The sequence below is a fragment of the Notolepis coatsorum genome (genome assembly GCF_963971535.1).
Source record: "Notolepis coatsorum genome assembly, chromosome: 5".
Classification (NCBI taxonomy): Eukaryota; Metazoa; Chordata; class Actinopteri; order Aulopiformes; family Paralepididae; genus Notolepis; species Notolepis coatsorum.
Window position 1 is genome coordinate 12,694,229 of NC_140169.1, and position 15,643 is coordinate 12,709,871.

The following is a 15,643-nucleotide window of genomic DNA, read 5'->3' on the forward strand; positions in this document are numbered from 1 at the left end:
TACACAGACCTTCTTGCTATCGTTGTCGGGTCGTTCTGGAATACAACTGCTTTGCCTGCTTTTTTCCCGTTGCTGTTTCCTGGTCTATATTCTCTCCAGGACCTTTCTGTGGAGAACTGTTTGGAGCTGCGCCTTGTTACCCGTTACGCGTTGCACTTGGGTGAGTGGAACAAAACCCCTCTGGATCATTTGGATTGTGTGTTATTGAAGAAACACAGAAGATATCATTTTGTTTTCTCTGGATAGTTCTGATTGTGTGTTATTGAAGAAACACTGAAGAGATCATTTTGTTTGCTCTGGATAATTCTGATTGTGTGTTATTGAAGAAGCACTGAAGATATAATTTTGTTTGCACTGGACTCAGCCGGATTGTGTGTTATAGAAGAAGCACTGAAGACATCTTTTGTTTGCACTGACTCTGCTAATTGTGTGTTGGGGAAAACACTGATACCTCTCTCTTCCTCCGTTTCCCACCTCGAGGAAGAGTTGGGAGTATCTGCAGAGCCGCTACAACATCATATGCCAAATTCCCACCACTGTCGCCAGGAGGATTCTGCAGAGCGGCTGATGACTCTGCCGGAGGCAGTCTCCCCGTTTGTTTGATTACTGTACCTATTCCATCTTTTGACTCTGTAAATAAATACGCCCTAGCATTTGGCTAACTCTGAACTTCCTGTCTGTGCCGTTGCGTTTGAGGTCGGTTACAAACCATAACAAAACCAATTACATAATCCAACATATGTGTAAAGGCACACACAACATATTCCAGTTAACGGTATATTTTTTTAATGATTCGTTATGGCGTAATCAATACTTCCATGCGTATAAATTGCGTTCGCGACCTCCATGTTAGGGTATTCATCAGAAAACTCGGATCCGGGATTTGGCTCCCATCCGTCGGCCAAGAACTGTGTTTCAGCCTCTCTCTCTGGAGCTTAACGGAGTTTCGAAGCTAGAGGAGCTTGTCGCGGCTCATGCGCATGTGCACGCTCGGCCAATCAGAGAGGGGTCTGCAGAAATGGGCTCAACCAATCAGAGAAGGGTCTGCAGAAATGGGCTCAGCCAATCAGAGAGGGGTCTGCAGAAATAGAGCTACGAAAAGTAGGGACGCACGCACACCACTGAGAGATTACCTGTAGTTTAGCATAGCCCCCCACACACACACACACACACACACACACACACACACACACACACACACACACACACACACACACCTCTCTCTCAGTGCGTGAGGAGGAATTGGTGCTAGATTGAGAAGGGGCTGTCTCTCGGAGCGAGATCAAATGAATGAAAGTTTGCGATATATAGAACGGACATTCATACACAGCAACCTCTCTATCCTGCACCTCTTTATTCATTATTCAATATCTACAAGTTTTACACTGAGGAATGATTTACAATAACGTGCTAAAAACTGAAAAGTAGGATACTTACATTCTTGTATTTTATTTTTTTATAATTTTTTAAACAAACATATAAACAAACATGACAACACACGATAAGATATACAAGCATTAATTGTCAGGGCACATCCAATGAGATCACATTTTAGTTAGTTGTCTTATATAAGATATACCCCTAATACCTGTTATCTAAAAAAACCTACACACATATGCTCAGCTCGAACCCCCCCCTCCCGGACCCCACCTTGAGAAGTACCTCCACTATCCCTTGCACCTAACCAGACACTACCATTATAAGCTAGCTTTTATTCTCTCCACCACTTCTAACCACATTGACATTTTGGATTCATTGAGACCCAGAATTCTTGCTGTAGATATTTCATGGTAAATTACATCGAGATATGTAAGAAACCAAACTTTACGGCACATTTTTTCCGGTTGAAACCAGCGTGATGCGATCAGCTTTTTGGCTACTGTGATACCCGATAAAACCAATCTCTTTAGCTGTGGATTCACTGCAAACTCAAAAACATCATTCAATAATAATACCGAGGGGTGTACAGGTATATTCCAAGATACGAGTTTTGATATTTGTTGGGTCACATCTTTCCAGAATGCCTTAACTGGTGAGCAGTCCCAATACATGTGCATAAATGTCCCTTCGTCCCCATTTGCACATTGGGTGCATTTGGAATCTTGTTTAAGCCCCGTTCGGATACTTACATTCTTGATGTGTCTCCTAGCCGTCATGCAGCGTAATCCTGAGCAACTTGTGATCCGTCATTATGGTGATGTGTGAAATACAGCCAACCCATGTGTGAAATCCACCGCAATATTTCTATTATTATTTTTTTGCTCTGTTAAGCACTTTGAGCTGCATTCTATGTATGAAAGGTGCTATATAAATAAAGATTATTATTATTATTATTATTATTATTATTATTATTATTATTATTATTATTATTATTATTATTATTATTATTATTGCTATAAAACATGTGTAAATCTAAAAAAAAGTTATTCAACATGGCTGAAGACATATATATTTTGTATATATATATATATACACAAAATATATATGTTCCTATTTGTGTTTTATGTTCCAGAATAAAGTAATTGTTAATGGGTGGTCATTATAAATAAATTTTCTTGTGGAGGGTAATGTGAGAATACTGTCCTTGTATATTCTATATATAAAAAGAATGACAGGTGGGTTCTACTTGTGTGGGTTCTCTGGCCCAGTAGAACATGCCATGCCAAGATGTGTCAGTAACACAGGCCAATTAGACACCAGGATGTGGAAGGTCTGGAGAATCTGCTTTGCTTTTTTGGATATCATCATCATCATCATCATCATTTTGCCCAAAAAGACTAGTGAGAGACAGTTATGTTGTTGTTTTTTCTCCATGTACATAAATGATGATTAGACAGTTACTGAAGGTGATGCATGCAGCCTGGGTTGCAAACCAGATATGTTGTAATGACTGTATCATGAGGAGGCAGGCGGGCGGACGTCCATGACAGCCGTTAGACTCTGTTACCTAATCTGCTGCGAGGGGACCGAGGAGGAAAAAACACTGTAAGCACCTTATCTGTACATCTCACCAGGGAGGAGTTTTTGTATTATATATATAATGTAATATATATATATGGACACTATTAATCAGCATTTGTGATGACAATGTGGTTTTATGTGGTGTTGACGAGAACTACAATAATGCATTGCTAGAATACAGAGGGGGTGGGGGGGGGTGCTTGGGTGTAAATGTACAACGCTGAAAAGTAATTATAATGTTGGCTAGGTTTCGTTGCTTCAGTGTCCTTGCTTTGTCGCCTGCGGCTGTTCTATACAAGAATGTGTTCTCTGTGGATGAAGTGTAATTAATGGTCTGATTTTCCTTTCCATTTATATTGTACACACACACACGCACACACGCACGTGTGCGCACACACACAGACACACACATACACACACCACAACAACAAGCTGGGAAAACAGTGTACTAGGCAAACAAGTACAACACTTTAATTGGCAACCTGTAACCATGAATTCTCTCTCCGGAAATTCAAGTGCCATTGATTGTCATTATCTATGCTGTCCCCAACGTCAACACCATCCAATATTTGTGTAACATGTTTCTTCATCACTCTGTGTGTGTGTGTGTGTGTGTGTGTGTGTGTGTGTGTGTGTGTGTGTGTGTGTGTGTGTGTGTGTGTGTGTGTGTGTGTGTGTGTGTGTGTGTGTGTGTGTGTGTGTGTGTGTGTGTGTGTGTGAGTGAGTGAGAGTGATTTGGATGAAACTTTGCACATAGGCTTGTGCAATGTGGAAATGTATTGAAATAAAATACCATTTGAAAAACATTCAAGAATTCAGGTCCTATATGACCAAGGACCTGAATTATTGAATGTTTTTCAAATGGTATTTTATTTCAATACATTTCCACTGTTGTCCATTCATATAAATTGTGAGGGCAGACAATAGACCGTTTGAATGCACAAGGGCGATTCTAGATGCCTGAGTAAACCTTGTATTGTAGTCGATATACCTATACATTAAGAGAAACAAATTCCCAGTGAATCTCTTAGTTACAAGATGACAGCAGACAGCCGAGAGTCACTGAATATAAATATCTTGGTGTGTGGCTCGATGATACATTTATATATTCCAAGTGGACAACCTTGCCTCCAAGTTGCAACGGAAAATTGGCTTCCTATAGAGAAACAGAACCAGCATTCCTTTGATTAGTGGGAAGAGAGTTGTCGAAGCAGTTTTCTTATCAGTCTTGGACTACGGTGATGTAATCTATAAGCATGCTGTGGCCTCAACCCTTAAATCCTCGGACTGAGTCCATCACTCTGCCCTCAGATTTATCAATTTAATTATTAATGATCCAATAGGATCGATGCAACTTAAAAAATGTCGGTTAATATCGATACACTAATTTTGAAAATCCTGTGGCGAGTCTCGTATCCGCCCGTGTGTGTAGACGTTACAGCAGATGGTCTACAGAGTGCGCCTATTTTGCAACCCGAAATAAGTCCCTGCTTTTTTTTCTTTTCGTAACGGGTCAAATGCATCTAACATGCTTTGCATCCTCGCCATTCCTTTATGCCCACGTTGTGTTAAAGACTTAAACTAACGTTACGTTAGCTGCTTACGCTAACTAAGGTAAGCTAACCCTGATCAGAGGCATAGAGAAAACAGCAGAGTCCATTAGTGGGGAAAGGGGGGGGGGCATATAATATCGTCTCATATCGATCGCAGGCACCTGAATCGTATTGTATCGTGGCAGACTTTGTGATATCGGCAAATATCTTATCGTTGTCCAAAGAATCTATATCGTATCGTGATGAAACTGCATGGTGATTCCCACCCTAATGGCCCTTATTGGTAAGCTACCTCCTTATACTACAACATTATTGGAATGGTTTTTGCAACCAATGGAACCCATTCTAGTGACTGGCTGGTCTCTAAGGTCCCCTGAGTTTGCTCGGAACAAGGTAGCCCCTAACTTGTGGAATGATCTCCAACTAGGGTGACCAGATGCAAAAAGTCCAAAAGTGGGACAACAGTAAGATTTTGGTGGGACAAAGTGGGACAACAGTACGATTTTGGTGGGACAAAGTGGGACTTACTTACTTACTTACTTACAGATAGATAATGTAACAATTTTTATTAGAATAACTGCCATGGTCTTCACTGAATAGATTTAAATCAAAGGTTAAAGGTTAAATCAAAATAAATACAAATTAAATACCACCTAACATCTGTTTTAAATATTCAAACGTCATCACTTGACAGGAATGTCTTGTGTTTGATATTCCCTGTTAACACAGAACTAGGGAAAACAGTGTAGTATAATACAAAAATAATAATACAAATAAATTGTGTTTCTATATTAGAATAACTGCCATGGTCTTCACCGAATAGATTTAAATCAAAGGTTAAAGGTTACCACAGTCGGCTGACCTGTATGAATGGGAGTGTTGTACTGTGTGATAGACACTTGTTATCTCAGCTGCAGTGACCTTGTCCGTCTGGCTATCATTGTTTGGTTTAAGAAGAAACATATCCATAGATCTGGATGTTTCTTTTTGGTGAGCCACTTTCAAGTGAGACTCACGTCCACTGTGGCGCTTCAAGTTGTATTCTCCTCCATGCGCAATTGAAAACGAACTATGACACAAAACACAGAAAGCCTGCTGCGGATTGCCATCTGCCTCACCCAGTCATGTGTCGTTTGCCAGTCTTGGTTGTAACTGCAGGTCCGTTTCTTTTTACTGCTTTCCATCTTGAACTAGTTCGCTTGTAATGTTGTTGTGTTTTTTTTGACCAATCAGATTTGCGATATGAGGTAGCGTCACGACTCAGTCTCAGTCACGTCACAAGCAGGCAAGCAGCACGCTAAAGTACTATAACCAATCAGAGCAATGTGTGTGGACAAGAGGCGGGTTGCTACGTTTACTGTAGGGAGGGGCTTTTAGACGCATGTTTTTTTTGGCTTCGAAAAGAGGGACATCCTCTCAATATGAGGGACGCGGGACATTTGGTCAAATGGTGGGACAGTACAACCAAAAGGGGGACACCTGGTCACCCTATCTCCAACAGTCCTTAAAGCTTGAGATTCTCTGTTCCCTCTGTTTAAGACCTTGACCTCCAAGTTGTACAATGTACATGTTTTAATTGATTTGTTATCTTTGCTTTTGTCTACCCTTGTCTTGTTGTCCTATTGTTATGATTGTATATGCTGTGTGATTTGATATGCTTTATTTATACCTATTTCTGTATGTACACTTGACGTGGCTGTAAATGAGGGAAACCTCGGTTGCCTTTCGAGTTTAAATAAAGGTTTGAAAAAAGATATTGTGCCGTCAGAACTTGCTTTTAAAAGGGAAATACAAATACTTGCAAATGATTTAAGAGACCAGTCACAGCTGCAGAAGTAGGATTGGACGTGGTGAATTCTCAGGTATGCCGTTATTGTTTACAAATTGAGAACATCCCGGTTCCAGTAACCGGTGGTTAAAGGCTTGAGTGTGCACCGCTGTCATACAGAAATTCCAAAGTTGAAGGACGACTGTCCCCCACACTGTTTGCTTGTTTCACAGGATTGGTGGGTGGAGCCATAGACATAATATATAACGGATGGTATTGTGAAGCGCAGCCACGAAGGGCTGGGGTGAGTAGCGGTGCTATGGGTTAAACTCACTCTCATCCTCAAAAGACACATAGACACGTTACAAAGCAGTGAGTTCACTTCTTGGTATAGCGGTCTGTGCTGTTGCCCGCGGCGTGGGAGACCCGGGTTCGAAACTACCTCGGGCATCGAAGTTTAAGGTGACGATGTGCCAACCGTTACAATGGTGCCGTGACCCGGATGCCTTGGGTGGAGTGGAGTGAGTTTAAGGAGGGTGAGTGTAACGGATGGTATTGTGAAGCGCAGCCACGAAGGGCTGGGGTGAGTAGCGGTGCTATGGGTTAAACTAACTCTCATCCTCAAAAGACACATAGACACGTTACAAAGCAGTGAGTTCACTTCTTGGTATAGCGGTCTGTGCTGTTGCCCGCGGCGTGGGAGACCTAGGTTCGAAACTCCCTCGGGGCATCAAAGTTTAAGGTGACAATGTGACAACCGTTACACATATATAAAGGCTAGATGACTCACCTGCGCTGCTGGCCAATGGAGACCGACGTTGCCACATGGCGACCATCTTGCCACAGGCATACTCACATACTCACTCATGTCTATGGTGCATGTACTATTGAAATAACCATAGCTTGCTCAATTTCCAACCGATTTTCAAACGGTTTGGTTTGTTATGAACGTGAGAGATGTAGTCATCATACTGCAGGGATCGGCAATAGGCGGCCCGCGGGCCGACATTGGCCCGCCAGCAATCATTTCTGGCCCGTCAGATTATTTTGAGAATGATAGTTATTTTACTCGGGACGCCAGGGTGTCTTTTATTGTGAAGCTGTATCTATCTACCGGTAGTCATCAAAAGCATGCCTGTCACTATAGCCAATTGAAATGCTAGAAATGGTCACGTGGACTGGGAGAACCAATGGAATAGTCCCACCGGGCCGCGTGTATATGTCCCTAACGCACTTTCACTTCCGCGTTCGAGATGCGAGCCATACTTAAAATACGGGTTTATCGCAACAGGTCGGTGATTCTTGCGTGCCGAGCCGACGTCCTCTCTGCATAATATGTGGCGACAACAACAATAGCGAGGCAATGATGACAGCTGTGTTCAAGTTGGCAGATAAAGTAGCTGCATTCAACACCAATCTGGAATTGGAGGGCAGCGAGTGGATATTTTACATGTTTCATGATTGGAGGACTGAACAACAAACAAGGTATGGAGTCGTGTTTTCATGCATTCTGAGCTGCTGTCCATCACCCGCCGCGGTGATCTGCAACAACTGATCTGCTGTTCATGAATGAATGAATGAAAACTTTATTTAACAGATTGCAGAATGGGTACAATACAGTACGGCGCAATACACACAATTGTTAAGGGGATGCAGACCAGAGAAAAACGTTTGTCTTTTTTCAATATCAGTATATTAAATTAGCCATTGTTTTTTATCCTGGCCCGCCAAGCAACGGCTTGGGGAAAATCTGGCCCGTGGCCAAACCTAATTGCCGACCCCTGTCATACTGCATACTTATAATGGACTTTCAAATGAAAATAATTTCAACATGTCCAAGCATCCTGAATCATAGCCACGTTAACAACGTTTTAAATAAACTAAACCGTTTGTAAATTGGTTAAATTTGCAAGCTATGATTATTTCAATAGTATTATTTTCAATAGTACCCATAGACATTCATATTATGAGTTGGCGTGCTGCCTGTGACAAGATGGCCGCCGGTGAACTACGCTGGAGACTCTGCCTTGCACCATCTAGTTATATATATCTATGGGTGGAGCTGGCAGAGCAGAGCTGGGGAGGGTCATCAGAGCAATAGGGGCACACATTGGGCCGGTGTGTCCCAGGCCTTTATACATGCAGGCTTCCTTTAGACTGGGCTGCCGCCTGCCTGTCTCTCCACCTGTTTGCTTATTTTTGTTTGCATGGACGTCTACCTTTGTTTTTACACTTACAACATTCATGCTGCACATACACTCTCATCCATGCACTGCTTACACACTGATACTCATCCATATTGGCTGACAAGTTTTGTACTTTTTTATAGTCCTATTTAAATAAATTCCTTTTTGTTACTTCTCAAATTGTGCCTGTGTCTCCCTTTTTGTTACAGGCTTGAGCCAGCTTGTAACCGCAGGCAGAGCAGCGCCTTGCTCCATTCATGACGGGGACAAAGTGTAGACTTAAGGAGTGAAGGGAAGCGTTCCATTACACCTGACTCCCTGAGACTACTTTCATCAAGTGTCTAAGCCCGCTCTTAACTGGGCGATTTTCGGCCGTCCCAGACGAAAGATGACCAATCGTGGCATAATCTGTGGTCGTGGGCGAAATCGTGGCTCCAAGACGCAGGTCGTACGTCGCACAGTGAGAGAGGTTCAAAGATGACCGACGTGCAAGTCTTGCGATCAAAGATGCCTGCGACACATATCTGACAGTGCTTGATATTCTACGATCAGCGTCAGCTACCAACCAATAGAAATGCAGCATGATGACGTGTGATCAGTGCGACTGCATGACGTGTGATCAGTGCGACCGCACATGTGCGTTTATGTGAGACAGTGACTGTACAAATCGAATATGCCGCCCCGCAAACGGACGCCAATTGTGTGGAGTCGTATCAAAGAGGAGAGGCTTGTTGAGTTGTGGCAACAGAAGCCATGTCTGTATGATGTGTCCTCCAGCTGTTACCATGACCGCGTACAGAAGGACAAAGAATGGAAGGAAATAGCGGAGGAATTGCAGCTCCCGGGTGAGTTTAACGTTAGTGGCTAGCTAGCTAGCTAGCGGCTGGCTAGCTAGCTAGCTAGCACACACACACACTGTTGTTATTGCGCTTCACAGCCGAAGAGGTGGTAACTCATGCAGCGTCCCTGCGCACCCAATACGGGAAGCTATTGCATCCCAAACCGAGTGGAAGTGGGACAAAAGACCCAACCCAGCGACAGACATGGATACTGAAGTACCTGGACTTCCTCAAGCATCATGTATTGCCTCGTCAGTCCTACAGCACCCTGGAGGTATGTGTATATTTGGAAATTGACAATAATAACGTACTTACTGTACATACCACTAAAGTTGTAAAGACCGTTTATTTCTTAATAATGAATACTATAGTCTGGTGGCCTTGACTTCTTAAATTTCTCTTTTAATTACACGTTTAAAATCAACTGGATGAACGTTTCTCTGTAACCCATTCTATTTGGAATTTTATACCAAACTATATATTTTCCATATATCTACAAACTATATACTGTACCCCCCTAGCCTTTGTAAAATACCCTGTAACCCACTGCCTCTCGTGGTTTATTGCTTAATTATCACCTTGTACTGTGTACTACAGTTCACAAATGGTGTCACCTGCATAATCATTGTGTGTATACTTGGTCAATAAAGATTATTCTGATCCTATGTCCTTCATCCAGCTAGATGATTCAATGCCAGTGACGGACAGCTGTGCTGACACTGCTGAACAAGATCCAGAGAGTGATGACCTTGGGGAATCAGCGGCGTCAGAATCATCAGCACAGGACCCACCAACCCAAGTGTCCAACGTGTACCGTAGCCGTACATCCACACCCTCACCCACACCCACACCGGGTGGTCAGGCAAAAGTGGTCCGGCAAAGGAGCAAGCCATGGGAGAGAGGGCTGAACCTTGAGAAAGAGAAACTTGACCTCCTCAAGCAAGTAGTTTCAGACAACAAAGATGATGATGAAGATGTAATTTTTGGTAAACAGGTGGGCAGTGAGATGCATCACGTAACAGATCCTGTTGAAAAAATGCGAGCAAGGCGGTCCATCATGAGGATGATTTATGAAGCTCAGGACAGAAGCATGTCAATACGTCAACAGATGCAGGGTCCTGCATCACAGCCGATGTATCACACCTTCCCACACAACACACCACACCAGCGGCAAACGCAAACCTTTCAACCCTACCACCAGCCTCCTCCCACTCCCAGTTCTCAACCGTCTAGTAGCTACATGGGGATGCTCAGTGAAAATTCAGATACGCAGGCTGAATATGATTTCTGATAATCAGTACAACTGGTAGTGTGGTAGTGCCATTGTCCACTTGTTTTTTCTTGTAATTTTAATGATGTATATTTTCTGGGTCTGGCGGCCGTGGGCTCTGACTGGGGGGGGGCGTGGTTCGGGGTCTCTGCGGGTCGAGGCATTAAAGAGGCGTGATGCTTTGGCCCGCGGGGGTGCCGGACACCGGGTCCTCCGTGGTTGGGGTTCGCGGCTGCCGGGCTCAGGAATCTCTTTTTTTTATAGTAACAGTTTTATTTTCCTTATACTTTGCACTTTATTTGAAGTTTTCTAGCCCCTGTTGAGCAGTGAACAGTAAGTTCATATACTGTAATTTCTAAAAAAATTTGATATCTTGAAGCACCTTCTTACATTCTGAAACACCTTATTTTACATTCTTTTTTTGTGATCAAAAGGGGGAGCAGAGCGTATACTGTATTTGTATATACTGTATAGAAATACTGTAATTTCTTAATTTTTTTGATATCTTGAAGCACTTGATATTCAAATAAAAAAATAATTACTTTGATAAACCATTCCAGTTTCATTTATTTACATTTCTCAGACAAACAAGGAAATAGAATGAAATGAATAATAAAGCAGTTATAATAAAGACAAAGAAAATGATTAATTGGGAGACACCATTACCACTTGTATCGGGATTATCAATGACCCGTGTTAGATTGATATTTCAATTTTGTAGAACTTCAGGGTCAAGGTCCAGCAGTCTTACTTCCATCCAAGAACATCTACAAGTAAGCTAGTGACCACTGTCCCTGTTGTCCATTCCTCCCAGGAATCAGGGTCCTCATTAATTTATGTATCTCAGTGGTGACTTTCATCAGTTTATGTGGAGTTTATTTTATGTATGGAAATATGTTGTTGGTGAGCTGTTGTTTTTGTTTACTCTAACTCTATGTGTGTTGTTTGTTCCCTTGCATTCTCCCCTCTTAATTCTCCCCAACGTTGTACTAATCGGAGACAATGCCCTTCGGCTGGGCGATGAGGTGACCCCCCCCCCTTGATTGGTGCACACGTCTGGTCAGCCCTGAATCAAAAGCTGTAACTTCATACTGAATATGCATTTCAATGGACAATGATGGAAATTAATTAAAGGGGAACTATTTTACTATTTCTTTCACTATTTGGGCACTTTTACACAATTCCTGTGAGTCTATGGAACACCTCTGTAATATATATATTTTTTTTATTCATTGTTTTGTATTTCTAATCAAGTCCTCAAAAACAGCATTTTTCTACCTCAAGATCTCGAGCTGTTTTGACCTGGGCTCCTAAACCACGGCGCAGCGTGATGTTCGCCTGAACATTAACATGCAGCAGTGACTATATGACATCACATATAGGCACATTTTCAAACGACTCAGTTCAGTGAGGGTGAATATTGTGAGAGGAGAATTGGAAGAATGCGCCAATATGAGAATTTTGAGACATAGATCATATTAATATAAGTTCACATAGCTAGGAAACAATGCTAAACACTCAAAAAGGCCATTTATAAGATAGTTCCCCTTTAACTTATATACTTGTCATAAAACTGCCCTGTAGTTTGTGAGGTTAGCTGCCGACAGAGATAGACAGGTGGACAGAACCAACCTGATAGGAGATAATTATTATATTATATATAGTGTAGAGGCAAAAACCAACATTCGTCTCTATGTGGGGGAATGGTATCCAACAAACAGTAAAGTAGCAATGGAGAATGAGACACTAGTCTATTAACATTATATCATATCATCAACAGTGTATATTTGCATATCGTATATGTCACAAATGTAACAGTACTATATACCTGTATGTCATGCATGTCCCTATGTGCCTTTAAATAAAACAGAATAACAAGGTTAGCCTGTAGGCCTACCTATATGGTTATCGTATTTAACGTGTGGATATTTACGTAGCTTAACATGTAGGCCTACATTTGAACTCGATAGGCCCTACAGAGGACTAGTAGGCCTAGGCATATGTTATTTTCTTTTAGGACATGTATAATGATTTTAGGCCCAACAGTTAGGCTATAGGCCTAGTGTTCAAACACCATCTTTATAACCAAAAAAGTACAAAAGGACATTACAACATGTCTTCCTGCCAATGCACAGAACCTGATGGTGAGACAAAGTATTGTTTCAGTGTGTCGCGCTGCTCCTTTGCAGTTCTGTTGGCATTCCGATCCCTGCTAGCAGGCACTGATGCCAGGGCGGCATCACTGCGCCAGCTCCCAGGGATGATGTGGTGGTCCTCATCCTCCGTGTCGACCAGAGCAGGGGGGATGTAGGTGTCTGTGGCCTGGGCTCGTAGGTAGTTGTGCAGGGAGAGAGCAGCCAGGGTTATCTGGGACACTGTATCTGGTTCTAGGGGAATGATGGTGAGAAAGACTCGCCATTTGTTGGCAAGTATGCCAAACGCATTCTCTACAACACGCCTCGCTCTTGACAGTCTGTAGTTGTAGACACGCTGGTCATGGTCAAGCTGTCTGAAGGGGTATGGCTTCATCAGGTGTGTGTGGAGCGGAAAAGCCTCGTCTGCAATGAACATGAAAGGGGTGACTACATCTGTACCTGGCAGACTTTGGGCTGGCGGGACATTTAACTGGTTGCTGTCCAATGCCTTTTTCAGGTCACAGTGGGCATAAACACCTCCATCAGACACTCTGCCCTGGGTTCCAATATTCGCATAGAGGAAACGATAATTGGCGTCTACAACAGCCATCAGGACCACAGAGAAACGAGACTTGTAGTTCCTGAAGGTGCTCCCACTGTTGCCTGGTGGGCGGATGGTGATGTGTTTTCCATCTATGGCTCCGAGACAGTGAGGGAATTGCCAATTCTCCTGGAAGCCACTGGCCACTGCTCTCCACTCAGCCTCTGTAGTCGGTGTCTACACAAACAGACAGACAGACTGCATCAGAACAGTGACATGAATCTATCAATATTTATCTGATCTAGGTATGATTGTCCCATATGTTACATTCTAGCTGCTTCTAAATGGATCTTACCGTCAGGTGATCCTTCTTCAGGACCTGGTGCAACACCTTGCATGTCTCCTTGACAATCACACCAACAGTGCTCTGTCCAATACGGTACTGGAAGCTCAGGGAAGTGAACGACTCTCCTGTCAGCATGGAGAATGATTGTAGAATATCATTTATGTATGCGCGTCAACAAATAAATGTGCCAAACTGCAGCATATCAGAACTATTAGACTGACACATTCTATAGTTACATTCTGGTCACCGCGGATACACTGTAGCCTGAGTTCACTTGGGTTTACCCTCCACTACAACCCCTGATTATTACCTGTTGCTAAGTATCGCAGTGTGATGGACAGTCTCTCTCTGGCAGTGATCGCTCTCCTCATCTGGGTGTCTGCTTTGGAGATATAAGGAGCCACCAGCTGTAGCAGATGATCGAACTGTTCCACATCCATGCGGAGTAGACTTCTGAATCCACTTCGATCATCTGTCTAGAAGTACAACAGGCAGACTTTAATGAGTGCATTGAGAACAACACAAGCTAGCAGTGAGGTAAACAAGCTCAACATTCATTAGGAGGGTACGACACATGTAGCGTTAGCATGCTGACGTTAGTATCTAGAAGTACAACAGGCAGACATTAATGAGTGCATTGGGAACAACACAAGCTAGCAGTGATAACAAGCTCAACATTCATTAGGAGGCTACGACACATGTAGCGTTAGCATGCTGACGTTAATAACGTTACTTACCTCAAGTTCCATTTGCAGGACTGGCATTCCCAGTTGGCCTCTTTTCCCTAGCCACGACTTTGTTCTCTTTCTCTTTTTTTTTTAAATATAGCCGGCCTCTCTAGGCACATAAAAGCCACTATGGCAAGTGTTCGCTTCCTGGACATTGGCATGTTCACAGTCTGCTTCTTCTTCGTATCACGACCGTCTTGTTTACAACTCGTCAGGTTGACGCACACTGATGACACACAGGATAACGCTTTATGATGATGCTACGCTTTATTATGACGCTACGTAGTCTGCGTCGTAGCCTACGACTCTCATCGCACAGTGTACATGCATCAGATTGATGGTCGTACCCAAGATTATTCAATTTGTGTCGCACAGTGTGGCTTGCAAGGAACTTATAAGATGCAAAATATCTCCCAGTTAAGAGCGGGCATTGGTGGTGACCTTTTCTAATTCAATTTAGAATAGAATATGAACACAAGCAAGACACCACCCTAGACCTAGAGCCACACCTTGTGCACAAGCAAGACATCACCCTAGAGCAGACCTGGGCATTTTACGGCCCGCGGGCCGGATCCGGCCCGCGGGATGATTCTGACCGGCCCGCGAAAGATTACATGATAACAAAAAAAAAATTAAAAAAAATTAAAAAAATTATATTTTTTTAATATTTTTTTTTTTTTTTTTTTTTACGTTTTTTTTCATGTCAACGTTCACACGCACAGTATACGCTTAGGAGACATGCTCAGAAGATGTTGGTTCTCTTTGGATCCACCTACATATGTGAACAGACATTCTCAGTCATGACGTTTACCAAGTCCAGGTACAGATCCTCTCTCACTGATGAACATCTGGCAGCTGTGCTTCGCATCTCCACCTCAGACATGCAACCTGACTTTGATGGACTTGTTAAAGCTCAACAGAGACTGGATTTCGCACACTGAATGAAAAAAAAGAACTGAAGAACACTAAAATGTGGAAATATAACAAGTGAAATGGGACACTTGATATTTTTTTTTCTTTTTTTTGCACAGTTCTGAAAACATTAAATGTTTAATATAGGCATGTAAAGTAAAAAAGGCTACAAAACTGGGACACTTTTCTTTACACAGTTCAGTGACATGTCTTGTTTATTTTTGCTATAAGATGATGTGATGTCTTTAGAAAGCTAAGAAAATCCTTGTTTCAATAGTATATGAAACTCAAAATGCCCTTTGTTATTAATGTTTCACATTTTGTTTATCATTTTGGAAATAAATTCTATTTGAATAAATTATATTTTTGAAAGCTAACCTCACCTTTTAATTGCCAAATAATAA

At 42.5% G+C, this 15,643-nt stretch overlaps 1 protein-coding gene across 1 annotated transcript; it reads right to left on the minus strand.

The window, feature by feature from the left end:
• Positions 1 to 12,642: 12,642 nt before the first annotated feature.
• LOC311228766 (uncharacterized protein) lies at positions 12,643 to 14,412 on the minus strand. The gene is made up of 4 exons (XM_084314707.1): positions 14,337 to 14,412; positions 13,910 to 14,075; positions 13,609 to 13,724; positions 12,643 to 13,490 (listed from the first exon to the last, which is right to left on the minus strand). The coding sequence occupies exons 1-4, from the start codon at positions 14,361 to 14,363 to the stop codon at positions 12,684 to 12,686; spliced, it is 1,116 nt and encodes a 371-aa protein (XP_084170833.1). The 5' UTR covers positions 14,364 to 14,412; the 3' UTR covers positions 12,643 to 12,683.
• Positions 14,413 to 15,643: the final 1,231 nt, after the last annotated feature.

Excerpts from the sequence above, each read along its gene's own strand:
- LOC311228766 (XM_084314707.1), bottom strand. The coding sequence starts at position 14,363 with ATGCCAGTCCTGCAAATGGAACTTGAG. Across the intron at positions 14,076-14,336 it reads TCCTGCAAATGGAACTTGAG|ACAGATGATCGAAGTGGATT; the intron begins GTAAGTAACGTT and ends TTGTACTTCTAG. Across the intron at positions 13,491-13,608 it reads TGAAGAAGGATCACCTGACG|ACACCGACTACAGAGGCTGA; the intron begins GTAAGATCCATT and ends CTGTTTGTGTAG.